The 14,608-nt window shown below is 36.1% G+C and overlaps 1 protein-coding gene across 2 annotated transcripts in view; it reads left to right on the top strand.

Moving 5' to 3' along the window:
- ARIH1 (ariadne RBR E3 ubiquitin protein ligase 1) overlaps positions 1-14,608 on the top strand; it is a 118,215-nt gene that overhangs the window by 62,248 nt on the left and 41,359 nt on the right. For both annotated transcript variants that reach the window (XM_053223760.1, XM_027067721.2), the window contains one exon: positions 11,200-11,344. In XM_053223760.1, coding sequence (XP_053079735.1) covers positions 11,200-11,344 — 145 coding nt within the window. The remainder of the gene's footprint in view (positions 1-11,199; positions 11,345-14,608) is intronic.

Below are 14,608 nucleotides of genomic sequence, written 5' to 3'. Positions count from 1 at the left end.
ATCTAGGCCATATTGTTTAAGGATGTATATTTAGGCAGTAAAACTATAAAGAAAAACAGGATAATGATTACCTCTCGGTGAAGAGGAGTTTGTTAATGAGAAGGAATGTTTGGAGTGTTTATGAAGTATTTGCATTATTCTATTTCTTGTCCTGGGTTGTGGTCTTTGCATTATAAGTTTGTAAGCTGCTCATGGATATTTATGCACTTTTCTAGAATTGTATTATCTCACAATAAAAATAATTTTAAAACACACGCACATAGGAAAAAGAACAACCTTAAAAGGGAAGGTCCAGTTTGTTTTTGGATTGTTTTAGGATTAATAGTACCTTTGGTTACCTACAAGTAAATCAACATATTTCCAAGACAGTTTTCTCAACTGCTTTCCTAGGCTCTACTGTCATGTCTGTCCTAAACTTAACTTTGACCATGTGAACTTACTTTATTAACCTCCACTACCTTTGTGGTTCTTACCACATCAAAGCTATACTGACTTTTAAAAACCTTCCATACTTTTCACTCTATTCTAATTTTTTTTTTAATGTTTATTTATTTTTGAGACAGAGAGAGACAGAGCATGAATGGGGAGGGTCAGAGAGAGGGAGACACAGAATCTGAAGCAGGCTCCAGGCTCTGAACTGTCAGCACAGAGCCCGATGCGGGGCTTGAACTCATGGACCGTGATATCATGCCCTGAGCTGAAGTCGGATGCTTAACCGAATGAGCCACCCAGGCGCCCCTCACTCTATTCTATATGTCTGTACTTATTCGTCTACACTCTGTTAGGTTGCCTTTGACTGTTCAGGACCCAGTCTCCTCAAGAGCTATGTTATATACAGATTCAGAGAGCATCAATAATATTTCATTCTGAGGTTGTGCTCACAGGCATTGTGTATAATTCTGTACATCACATACAATTTATATGATGACCTTAGGATCCCCTTAATCTCTGAATTCTTAACACATTTACTGTTAAGTCATTTTAACTTCTTGAAGTTAGTTGCTATTTTCTATACTTTCCTAGCATTCTCCTCCCACCTCTTGTATACTTAGCATATCAGATTGAGGTAACTATCTATATTTTTCCTTCAGAGCCATTAACACTGCCACAAACCAGCACAATTCCTAATATAGTTGCTTAGTATGTAAAGGAACTATGTAACAATGGATATTACATATATACTGTCTTGTATATTGTTTTTCCTTTTTTTTAATGTTTATTTTTGGGAGAGAACACAGCGTGAGCAGAGGAGGGGCAGAGAGAGAGCAGGAAACACAGAATCCGAAGCAGGCTCCAGGCTCTGAACTGGCAGCACAGAGCCCAACATGGGGCTTGAACTCACAAACTGCCAGATCATGACTTGAGCCAAAGCACATGTAACCTACTGAGCCACCCAGGCACCCTATTGTTTTGTATTTGGATGACTTACTTTTAGTGTTAGCATAGCTAGATCTTATATTTATTTTCTATTTGTTTTTAAAGGTTTTATTTTTTGTAAATGTTTTTATTTTTGAGAGAGCTAGTGGGCAGGGGTAGAGAGAGAGGGAGACAGAGGATCCAAAGCGGGCCCTGCGCTGACAGCAGAGAGCCTGAATTGGGGCTTAAACTCACAAACCATGAGATCATGACCAGAGCCAAATTCGGATGCTTAACTGACTGAGCCACCTAAGCTCCCCTTAAAGATTTTATTTTTTTAATGTATGTTTATTTTGAGAGCGAGCGAGCAAGCAAACAAGCAGGGGAGGAGGAGGAGAGAGAGAAGACGACACAGAATCCTAAGCTGGCTCCAGGCTCTGACCTATTAGCACAGGGCCCAGCCCAGGGCCCCAACACAGGACTTGAACCCATGAACCGTGAGATCATGACTGAGCCAAAGTCGAACGCTTAACCGACTGAGCCACCCAGGCACCCCTAAAGATTTTATTTTTAATCTCTGCACCCAGTGTGGGGCTCAAACTCACAACCCTGAGATTAAGAGCTGCATGCTCTCCTGACTGAGCCAGTCAGGCACCCTGCATAGTTGGATTTTAAATATACTTTTTTGTTCTAGAGGCTCTCAACATTTACAGCCTGAGGACTTCGCATTAAATATATTGAAACATTGTGAGCAAAATTATAAAATATCATTCAAAATGTTTTGTATATATTTTTTATATTTCTCTTTAATTGGAATCAGATCCACTATTGCATGAATCACAAGTAATTTGTTTCATTTTATCTAAGTTGTGCTGCTCATGTGTAGCAGGAGGAAAGCACCACTGAGTAGAGAAGAGGCTGTAGACACTTCCCTTGCATGCACATATTTGGACAGAGGGCACAGAAGCCACTGTCTTTGTTTTCTCAGAAGTAAAAAATAGTTTAAAAATAATAATGATACTGGTTCTTGTCATTTTGGGGGCCATAGTCTCTTTTGAGAAAATAATAAAAGCTTTGCAACTTTTCCTCCGGTGGAGGGGTACAGCGAATAAACGTGTAAATCAGTTATAAAGTTTTGGATACTGTAACATTCTTGAAGTTCCAGAGGCTTTGGGTTAGAAGAATTTGGTAAATTGAAATACTCCTAATTGAGCCAGAGAATGTGGACAGCTACCTGTGAAGGGAATAATCATTACCTTCTTAAAATGTCAGGCATAGTTTCAGATCTACCTTAAAAGTTCATATGAGAGTGAGGCATATGGCAGGCTTAGTAGAGCATGTGACTCTTGATCTTTGGGTCATGAGTTTAAGCCCCTCACCGAATTTAGATTTTACTTAAAAATAAAATCTAAGAAAAAAATAAATCATGTGAGAACAAAATTTTATTCTTCATAACAGTCTTTAGATTAGCAAAATGTTGTTGATAGTTAAAGCTGGATGATGGGTATGTGGGAGTTCAATTTACTCTTCTTTTTTGACTTTTGTATATTTAAATTTTTCTGTAATAAGTGGAGATGGGAGCCTTTGGGGAAGATGGCATAGATTATTGTGTTTCTGTTACAATTGTGCGAATTTAAGAATAGAGTTATCGTACATCTGTTTCACTGAAGTTCGTTTCTTAATATACTTGCTTTCATCATGGGTCAGAACCAGAAAGCATAAAGGATGAGGGAACAAATGGCAGAAAGTTTCTCAAAAATTATGCAGTAATATAAAGAAGAATGAAACCTTGCCATTTGCAACAATATGGTTAGAGCTCTAGAGAGTATTATGCTAAGCAAAGTAAGTCAGTCAGAGAAAGACAATTAATGTATGATTTTACTCATCTAAGGAATTAAGAAATAAAACAAACAAGCAAAGGGAAAAAAAGAAAGGCAAACTGCAAAATGACTTAACTACATAGAACAAACTGGTGGTTTCCAGAGGGGAGGTGAGGCAGGTACAGGTTAAATAGGAGATGGGGATTAAGGAGTATGCTTGTGATGAACACCAAGTGATGTTTGGAATTGTTGAATCACTACACTGTACACCTGAAACTAATACTACACTGTATGTTGACTAACTGGAATTTAAATAAAAAATGAGATTTTTGTACTGCAACTTATTTAGTAGCTTCTTTGTCAGAGTGGTTTTTTTGTTGAACAGTAAGCAAGCTCAGGATCATGCTGTTTTGTTTTGTTTTTTTTTGTGTTAGGGTGTTTTTCCCCAGTGGGAGAACAGTCTTAGAAGTCTCAAAAAGTATTTAAAAAAAATACATGACCAGTATGTTTATTCAGCTTTAAACCACATGTAACACATTAATATTACAATGAGAACTAAACTTATTTTTAGATTAGCAGAAAAAAACCCACAAAACTGAAAAAGAATTTTAATTAATGTTTATTTTTGAGAGAGAGTGAGCACGCATGTGCATGCATGTGAGCAGGGGAGGGGCTGGGGCATTGGTATGACAGAGGATCTGAAATGGTCTCTGTGCTGACAGAACCATGAGACTCATGAACTGTGAGATCATGAACTGAGCCAAAGTCAGATGCTTAACTGACTGAGCCACCCATGCACCCCAAATCACAAAAATTTTTTTTTAATTTTTTTTTTTTTTTTTTTTTTTGAGAGAAAGAGTGCAGGCACAAGTAGGGGAGGAGCAGAGAGAGAGGGAGACACAGAATCTGAAGCAGGCTTCAGGCTCTGAGTTGTCAGCGCAGAGCCTGATGCGGGGGCTCAAACTCACGAGCCATGAGATCGTGACCTGAGCTGAAGTTGGACACTTAATCAACTGAGCCACCCAGGCACCCCAAATGACAAAACTGTTAAAGCAAGTTCTTATAGACATGTATAAGTCCTCATTAGATTTGTTTTCTTATGAGGGCCAAAAGTCTTCCTTAGAAGAAAAGATTTTCTATTCTTCAGTCCATCCCTTTCTATCCCTAAGTTTTAGTTTTTTACCTAGTAGAGGTTCATATGTGTGCCAGTCATCTTATGTTCCGATTTTAGTCCTTCTTTTGAAAGAATACCTTTAAAAACCACATTCTACTTTAAGAGCCCTTTTTTAAATTTAAATTTTTATCGAAGTAACACATCTACAGTTAAGTGAGAACTGTTTGCTTCAGTATTTCTTAATAGCATGTCTATAGTACCATACTGTACTGCATCTACTGGTTTCTTTCTATGGAATATGAGTTTCTGAAACTAATGTCTATATGTGGGAAAGCCACCTCTCCTAGTCTATTTACTGTGGTTCAGTTTTACTGTTCTAAGACTCCTTTCCATGCCCAACGATTATTTTTGCTTTTCATTAATATGATAACAGTTCTTATCCATCCATATGATTTAAACAAACTTAAGCTATTCCTTTGCTCCTTTGACCTTTTGTCTAAGTATACTTTTTCTAAAATTGGAAAACTGACACCATTAGAAGCAGATTAATGGGACCCAAAGAATAGTTGAAATTGTAATTCCTAGAAGAGATGTTGGTGTCACAGACCTTTTTTGATTTATGAGAACTATAGTTAATTAAGGTACAGAGTAATTGTGACTGTTCTGTCGCCTTTTGAAATTGAAGTCTGGTACCCATAAAATGCCACATGAAAATATTGAAGCAAAATGATTTGGTTATTTAGAAGTAAAAGTGTGTGTATATGCATATTTATACATGGATGGATATATGTGTGTGTGTGTGTGTGTGTGTGTGTATATATATATATATAATTGTGTACATTATCATATATGTGTGTACTTTCGTTCCCTCTCAGACTTAACAGCAATAAGATAATTGACTTGTTATAAATATGTATTGGAAGCATTAAAAAACCCGTAAGGAGGATTGAACTTAAACAGCCTAAAAATATGCAATAGAAAAGCCCACCGTATAACTTTAAATTAACTTAACCTTTTTGCTTTTCTGATTCTGTTGTGAAAATAAGTTCTTCAACAGTGGTCTGTTTATGAAATGTGCAGCTGTAGGGGCTTTTAAGATAAACCCCTAATGGCAAAATTAAATATTGAAATGGCAAACAATGATGCCACCATCATTGAAAATTCAAAAAGCAACAATTTCCAGCTATGTACTCTATCAGCATGTCTCCTCTCCCCACAATCAGACATAGTTCTTAGGCTGTAACTGTTAGCACCTTGAAATTTAATTCAAATTGTTTGCTATATTTCTGTGTAGAAGTCAAGTAAAATGAAAAATTTAAGATCTAGGTATTCTGTCTGGAAAGTTGGCTAATTAAGTGCGAGTTTGCTTAACTATATTTCTGTAAATACACTGAATGAACAGAAAGAATCCTAGAGAGAAAAGAGGATTTAAAAATCTCTGCTGAGAAACCTCTCCAGTTGCCCTTCTAACAATCTTAATCTGGAGAAATCTAGGCCATGTGAGAGAGAAGGTGGGGATACTCTTAATTGTGCTCTTCCTGACCGAGGAGGGCCTGCACCAGAGGAAAAACCACATGGCTATTCTTATTTTTATTTTCACTTCCATTCTTATTTTCATCACATGAATGGTTTTCTCAAAAGGGTGGGTGGCAGGAGTTGCAGGAAAAGAGGGAAGCAATGTCCTAGGATAAGCTTTGCAGCTGTTTGGTAAAGTCATTGAAGCAGACAGAAATACGTGTTAACTGATTAAACAAGATACCTGAGCTCCAGTACTTCACCCTGAATCAGTCAGTCTCTTTTCATTTTGGCCTGTTTTACATGAGGGAAGATGTATGTAAAAGCTGGCATACTAGCAATAGTGACCAGGTAAATGGGAGTTAAGAATCCACCCATACTCTTGAGCACGTAGTCCTTAATAAAACAATAAAACAATCAAAATTAGAAAGAAGAAGCAGGATGCCTCGGTGGCTCAGTCGGTTAAATGTGTGACTTCGGCTCAGGTCATGATCTCACGGTTCGTGAGTTCTAGCCCCACATCAGGTGTCCATACTGACAGCCCAGAGCCTGGAGCCTGCTTCAGATTCTGTGTCTCCCTCTCTCTCTGTGCCCCTCCCCCACTTGCGCTCTATCTCTCGCTCTCAAAAATAAACATTAAAAAAAATTTAAGGGGCGCCTGGGTGGCTCAGTTGGTTGAGCGTCTGACTTTGGCTCAGATCATGGACTTACTGTTGGTGAGTTCAGGCCCCACATTGGGATCTGTGCTGACAGCTCAGAGCCTGGAGGTTGATTCACATTCTGTGTTTCTCTCTCTCTCTCTCTCTCTCTCTCTCTCTCTCTCTGCACTTCCCCCATTCATGATCTGTCTCTCTGTGTTAAAAATAAAGATTAAAAAAATTATTTTAATTAAAAAAAAAGAAGCTTCTCTGTTCTCTTAAGGAAATTAAAATACACATAGGCTCTGTGAGATGAAGGATCAAAGATGAATTGATAAAACAACAGAACAAGATAAAAAGGAAGCTGAGGAAAGTAAGAAAAAAAGGACACGTAATAATCCCGCAGAACTTGAAATCACATTGGGAACAGCAAGAAACAGAGCAGACACTATGGCAAATAGAGCTACATACGACAGGAAAAGGACAAAGAAGGAATTAGCAGATGGTAGACAGGAGGACAAATTAACAAAGACTGGGTACAAATCCACCAGGACACAGTCTTAATAACTAAAAAGAATCTTGAAGTAATTGAGGCCTAAATGGCATTTCAAAAAAAAATCAAAACCTGAAAGCTAAGGTAAAGCCCATAGAACGAATAGATTTCAAGAAAGAAGAAAGGAAACAAAATTACATATATGCTAGGTGAAAAAGGATTTGAGGGGTGCCTGGGTGGCTCAGTTGGTTAAGCGTCTGACTTCAGCTCAGGTCACGATCTCACAGTCCGTGGGTTCGAGCCCCACATCGGGCTCTGGGCTGATGGCTCAGAGCCTGGAGCCTGCTTCCGATTCTGTGTCTCCCTCTCTCTCTGCCCCTCCCCCGTTCATGCTCTGTCTCTCTCTGTCTCAAAAATAAATAAACTTAAAAAAAAAAAAGGATTTGAGTTATAAAATGAGAAAAATTATTTTGACCACGGACTTTGATAACAGCAGGTATCAGAGGGAAATGGATATTGTCAATATAAAGAATATTGGGAGATGGGGGGCAGATTTTGGCCAAAGTGAGCATTTGAGTTATGTGTAAGTAATTAGGTAATCAGGTTAACAATCAGGTTAAGGAACAAAAAACAGTTTTTATTATCTTGAAAGAAAAGTTATATAATATAAAAATAATGTAATTAGTGAAACAATTACATAAAATGATAATCAACTAGGAAAAGCTCCAGGAATTTCCAAACAAAACCCCAGAGGGTTACATGTCAGGTCATATTAACGACACTCAATATATTTAAAGTTGACAACTGAAGAAATAGGCTTGGTATGCCCCTAGATGGCTCAGTCGATTGAGCATCCTGACTCTTGATTTTGGCTTAGGTCATAATCCCAGGTTTGTGGGATTGGGCTCCGCGTTGGGTTCCGTGCTGGCAGTGTGCAGCCCACTTGGGAATTTCTCCCTCTCCCTCTGCACCTCCCCTGCTTGCACACACACACCTCGCTCTCTTAAAAAGAAAAAAGAAAGAAATTTTTTAAAAATAGGCCTAAGTACAGATTTTAAGTTACATTTAGTGAAAATAAATTAGATTTCAGTATTTTCCAGATAACCGTTACAGAGTCGTTGTAGACCATGTAATCAGTAAAAATAGAAACAAAAAGAAGCCAATTTTTAAAATGTTACATTTCGTATAAAATGGAACTTAAGTAAAAGAAAAAGATTTCTAGGACCACTATGTCCAACAGTATGAATGGATTCTTCACCTTTCCATTCTGCTTACCTGGGCAGTATTTGAAAATTCTCTGAAGGCTCCTACAATGTATCAAAAAGCTTATAGTCTTTCTTTAAGAAATACATTTAAAGCAGGGGCACCTGGGTGGCTTAGTTGGTTAAGCATCCAACTCTTGGTTTTGGCTCAGGTCATGATCTTAGAGTTTGTAAGTTCAAGCCCCACCTTGGGCTCTGTGCTGCAGCATGGAGCCTGCTGGATTCTCTCTCTCCCTCTGTGCCCCTTCCCCCGCTTGCTCACTCTCTCAAAATAAATAAACTTAAATTAAAAAAAAGTAATGCCTAAAGCAAAGAAATTCAAATTTGTTATATGGATTATCTTTAAGAAGTTACTCTAAGTCAGTTACTCTTTAAAAAGCAATCGAGTGATTATAATATTCTTCTAGACACAGGTGCTACAGTAGTAATAAAATAGTACTGATGGGATTTACATCTTGGCAGAGAAAGCATAAATGATTATGGAGTTGGTCATGTGATAAGTGTTGTGCAGGAGTACAGAGTTCCGTGAGGATGTTATACAGGGAACCTTACCTAATTTGGGGGTTTGCAGTGGGGAGAAACTGAGGGTTACGTTGAGACCTACAGGTAGGAGGAAGTGTTTAGGGTAGTTGAAACACCCTTCAGTAAATAGCCATTTTAATTTAAATGAAATGGAATCCCTGCTTGATTCCTTACTACAAAAAATTTCCTTGTGAATCAACAGTTTTAATGGAAACAGTTTAAGCCTAAATAAGTCATGGATGAATTTTTATAATCTTTAGGGATCTTGCAAAGCTTGATATGAAATCCAGAACCCACAACAAGATTGTATGGTCAGTATGCCTACATAAAAATTAAAAGTGGCAATTAAACACCATTAAACAAGTTGAGGGCAAGTTAGAAACTGGAGGAAGAAGGCAATGCAGGAGACAAAGGGTTGTTCTTCCTGTTGATACACTGAACTCATAAATTAATGGTAAGATCTTCATAGAAAAATAAAATATGTTCAGCCTCACTGATAAAGAAATGTAAGTTAAGTCTAGATATTTCTCTCCCTATCAGATGGGCCAAGGTTTTAAAGTAGAATTACTTATGTGGAACATCTAACTGTCCCCTAGTATAAGGCTGGTTAGGTAAATTATAGTTATAGCCACAGTGGAATATTATGCAACAATGAAAAACAATGTTAATTGACAAAGATGTCTTAACATATTGTTTACTGAAGGTTATAAATCTGGAGTAGATTTTATTTATATGAAATTACAGACACATCTGTGTATGCAGAGATTGCTGTTTAGAATGATCACCAGAGTGTTAGGAGTTAGTCATTTCATGTAGTCAAGTTTGGATGGCAGAAGTTTGTCTCTTAATGTGAGCATGAATATTTTTTCTGACAATGTGTTTAATTGGTTTACCTGTTCATATTTAGTGTTAGCTTCATATGCTTTCTGCTTTTGAGATAAAACTTGATATCTTAGGTTTTCTCAGAAGTAATTAGTAGGAAAGCATTTTATTTTCTGCTCTATATATTTTGATTAGGTAAATCATCATTAACAGCTTTAACTTTATATGAGTTCCCCTTTTATAATGTATGGACATTATGATTAATAATTTGATCATTTTAGTGAAACATACTGTAGTCAAAGTATTTATAAAAAGATATTTATTAGTCTAAGGAGAGTGATTTGTTCTCATTTGAGTGATTTCCTGGATTTACTTGCCATAGCAAGTGCTTTGACACAAAGCTTGAACAAGACCTGCATTTAAAAAAATGGAAATCTCTTTTGAGTATCACTTATTTTTTAACTTGAGAGACTCCTGTTTGTATGTAAAGAACACTGTAGTTATTGACACCTAGGCTTTATAAGCTAAAAAGTAATTGACCAGATTTTTCATTAGTTATATTGATTTACAGATTGCAGTTTTTTTGTATCTATTGCTTGTCCCTTTAGAATATTAAGATATTTTGGGAGGCCAGCAACCATGTCTCATCTGGATTAATGGGAAATACTGTGCTAAGTATTTGCCACTGTCTTCTGTTAAGAAATCAGCAGGGGCACCTGGGTGGCTCAGTCGGTTAAGCGTCCGACTTCGGCTCAGGTCATGATCTCACAGTTCGTGGGTTGAGCCCCGCGTCGGGCTCTGTGCTGACAGCTCAGAGCCTGGAGCCTGCTTCGGATTCTGTGTCTCCCTCTCTCTCTGCCCCTCCCCTGCTCGTGCTCTGTCTCTCTCTGTCTCAAAAATAAATAAACATTTAAAAAAAAAAAAAAGAAATCTGCAGTTCACTTGAAGCTCTATAAATCATACTTGGCATTCTGTGCTCTTGATACTACTAGATGGTGAGCTACTTAGGTATATTTAGAAACCTGTTGAAACCTGTATGAAAGGCTAATATATAGATTATTTGATATAAAAACATTTTAAGGTATAGTTTTTTGTTTTCTCCTTCCACCCCTTTGCTAGTTAGTTAAAAATTACTTTAAGAGACTAATTAGAAAGCAAATATATTTTGTAGAATGAGACACATGTAAATGATTTATGGGGTAAGATATGCTTTGCAGATAGTTTACTTGCTAATATATTTAAGTTGGTGTAACTAAAATTATTAATAAAATTACTTGTATAAAATACAACCTAGCCTTTTAAAAATACCACTACTCTTTATAAGGTACCATCAGAGATAGTAACAACTGTCATTCTTAAGTTTTACTTGTAGTACTATTAAAATAGTAATAGCCTAACCTTCCAGGATAATAACAAAGACCAAAACAGCAACAAAAGCTCAAACTGCTTTCATATATATATATATATATATATATGAATTTTTTTTTTTTGCTACAGTTTGTAGCCATATACCTCATTTCCTCTGAGCAAGAAAAGGTTATGATTTGGGTTTATTTTAATTCAGTTCATTTCTGTTCCCTATAGAAAATCAGGTTTTTGGAGAGCTCTAACAGTGTGCTATTGCTGGGCTCTCATCCTTTCTGTTTAAATAATGCAGGTACTTTGATGGAAACCTGGAGAAGCTCTTTGCTGAGTGTCATGTAATTAATCCAAGTAAAAAGTCTCGAACACGCCAGATGAATACAAGGTCATCAGCACAGGATATGCCTTGTCAGATCTGCTACTTGAACTACCCTAACTCGGTGAGTATCTGGTAGTTTAAGGCCAGCACTGACTCTTAGTTTCAGAGGGTAAATCAACTTTCATTATTTAAACAAAGGGAGATCTGGGAGTTTGGGATTGTATTGTAGTAAAACAGTAACCTATCAGAATATTAAGGATAAAGGAAAGGAAGAGGAAGAATAGAGCTTGTTCTTTCCCCTTCCTTCCCTGTTTGCTTTTTAAGCAGTAACTTGTTCAGGTTGTCATTACATACCTAAATCTATTCTGAGTTCATTTTACTATCATGGGAGAATTGTTCAATAGGTGGGCAGTGAATAGAATAATTTTTCATCCAAAATAAAACAGATTTAAAACTAACATTTAAAAATATCCAAAACACTTATAAAATATCTTTAATAGCATTTTACTATGGAGCTTTCAGGATTTTTCATAACCAAAGATTTTCACTTATGCAGATCCATTCTAATGGAGATTCTTAAATATAGCAAGTGGTAACAGAGTTGGAGCAGACACTAGGACCAATTAATTGATGTTTCTCTTCAGTAAAAGTATCCCTCTTAAAACCTATTGAATTTAGGTGATTTACTTTGGCATGTCTAGTAAAGAATTTTAGGCTTAAACATAATCTTTGTATGAAGTCCTTACTTTATTAGTAACCATAGAAAAATAATATTTGTGGCATAAATGTAGTTAGTCTCTTGGAATTCACCTCTAAGATGTTTTAAGATATCTAAGAAATAATATAATTCTATAAAAATAACTACCTTATTCAAACTCTTCCTAATAATTACTATATACAAAGTCTTTGTCAACAATATTACATATTTTAACATATTGAAGGTTTTTCATTGTTTTTCTCTGAGGTTTCTATGTATCTCTGTAGAGGCCCATTTGAAGGGAACTAATTTGTGCACATGTACAAGTGCTTAGAAAAGAGGTTTTAAAAGAAAGTAATTAAGTGCTCTTAGAGAAATAGAACAGAGAATGGAAATAATTTCGTAGGTAAGGTGTTGAGTTGAATTTCCAAGTTCTCAAGTTAGATCATAGCTCTAATGCTAACTATTTGACTTTACATAGTAAATTATTAAATCTCACTGGGTTGGAGTTCTTTTTATTTTTCAAATGAGTTGGATAAGATATTTTTTCAAGTCTCTACTATTCTGAGGATTGTATAATTTCCTTCTTTAAATCACAACCTTAATTTGAGCATTTAAAAAAACAAACAACATTAATATTAAAAATACATTAAATTCATGTTTTGACCATTTTATTATTGGTCTCTAACAGATTCTCTTTACCAGTTGACATTTGTATGGTTCATAAAAGTTTCTGTGAAATAATACTGAAACCCAAGGAATTTGTCCCAGATCATTCAGGGTTTCCTTATATCCTGGCATTTCTCTTCCTGCTCTGCATAACCAGATCTTCTGTAGTTTAAATCTTAAATGTAATTTGAGTACTGAAACTAGCTGCTTACAAATATCCCTTATAACTTTCTCAGTGCCCTTGGTATTGTCTAACTGTCTCAACAAATTAGAATAAAAACCATGACTGGAGATTTGCATGGTAAATTTTGCTTACACTTGTAACTAGAAGGCCTGCTATTTACTTACTCATTTTTTTCAACACACGAGGCACTATTCTAAGTGTTAGAAACACAATGGAGGATCAAGGCATAATGCCTGCCTCATGTAATTTATAGGTTAGCTAGATAGAAAAGTAAAATGACATATTCAGAAAGAATGGTAAGCACTTTAGTAGGACATGATACTGTGGGAACATGTTGGAGAGAGACCCCTAACCCAGTTTTAGATAAGGGAGAATTGCCCACTGAAATTGACCTCTGAAATAACCTCTGGAAGTGTGATAGTTAGGTGAGCCATCAAAATGTGGCAATACAGAAGCCAAAGGAAGAGAATGTACTTGTAAGAAACATTGCTAAAATCTTCAGAGAAAAGAATTGAAGAGTGACTTTGGAATTAACAACATGAAGTTTACTGATGATACTGGAAAGTTAAATTTAAGTGTTGTGGTAGGATGGAAAACCATACTGCATGACCTGAAGAGTCATTGATTTGAAGGTGGGAAAGGAAGTAGAGGCAATAAATAATGAACAAATTGCTCTTTAAAGGAAGTCTGGCTACGGAAGTGATAGGACAAAAAAACAAACCGCAACATGGTTTGGAAAGTAAGTTAAAGATTGTTATGGAAACTGTGCCAAGCATTATGAAAAATACAGTGTAATAAAACTAGGACCTTTTTTTTCATAATATTTAGACTAATATATAAAGATAATTTTAACCTTTTCAGTTTTGCAAGTAAATGTCACCTGAGACTCCATTAAAGCTTTAATTGGATGATTTTTTTTTTTTTACCTTTGTTGTACAACTCCCATGTTTCAATTTCCACTGCTGTCTTCAAACACTGATACTTGCCTTTTATTTAGTATATTTCTTCAATACCTTTATCCTTCCAGAAAGCAACTTTAGCTTTATAGTGCCATATGCAAACAAATTTTTTAAACAAATGCTTTGGTTGCGTAGGTTATAGCACTTTGGAGTAACTATCGTGGGTGATCTCTCCTTTAAAAACGGTTTCCAGAGACTCACAGGCACTTTAAAATTCATAAATTCCCCCATCCCCCAACCCCTTGTGTTGGGGCCAATTCAGGGGTTTCTTAGACCTGGCAACATTTACTTTATAATAATGTTGCTTTGAATTAGAGCGTAAGATCTATCTTTATTAACTCTCCCACTCTAGTAGGAAGTATACTTTGAGCTATGATCTCATTTTTAAGTAAATAATTTGTATATTCTAAGAATCAGATATGTTAAAGGTAATTTTGAAGATTATAAGGATAGTCCACTCTCTCATCCCTTACCCCCTCACTCTGAATCTTTGTGCTGGGAACACTGAAAACATCTGATCTAAGTCCAACCCTGTATTCCTTTTTAATTGATTCCATTTTATAGATGAGGGAACTGATGCCCTGATTATTCAGTTTTTGTAAACATAATGGCTTTAACTTTAGAGATTATTTGTCCAACTTCTGATGAAGGAAAGATAATTCTTAATGTACTTACTGCTGTTTGACATTAGTTGCCAAGTATGTAAAATGGCAGGGATAAATAAACCCTTTAAGAGTGTTTAATCTTTCAGTTCTTTTTTAAGGGACCATTAATTTGTTTTACATAATATTTCATGTGTATTTAGTGTATGCTGAGTCAGATTTATTTATGATATATACAGGGATAAGTTTGATAAGATCCCTTGAGTCAGGGAAA

Source organism: Acinonyx jubatus, chromosome B3 (genome assembly GCF_027475565.1).
Source record: "Acinonyx jubatus isolate Ajub_Pintada_27869175 chromosome B3, VMU_Ajub_asm_v1.0, whole genome shotgun sequence".
In the NCBI taxonomy this organism is placed as follows: domain Eukaryota; kingdom Metazoa; phylum Chordata; class Mammalia; order Carnivora; family Felidae; genus Acinonyx; species Acinonyx jubatus.
The sequence above is the reverse complement of the archived record's forward strand: the minus strand, read 5'-3'. Positions and strand labels throughout refer to the sequence as shown.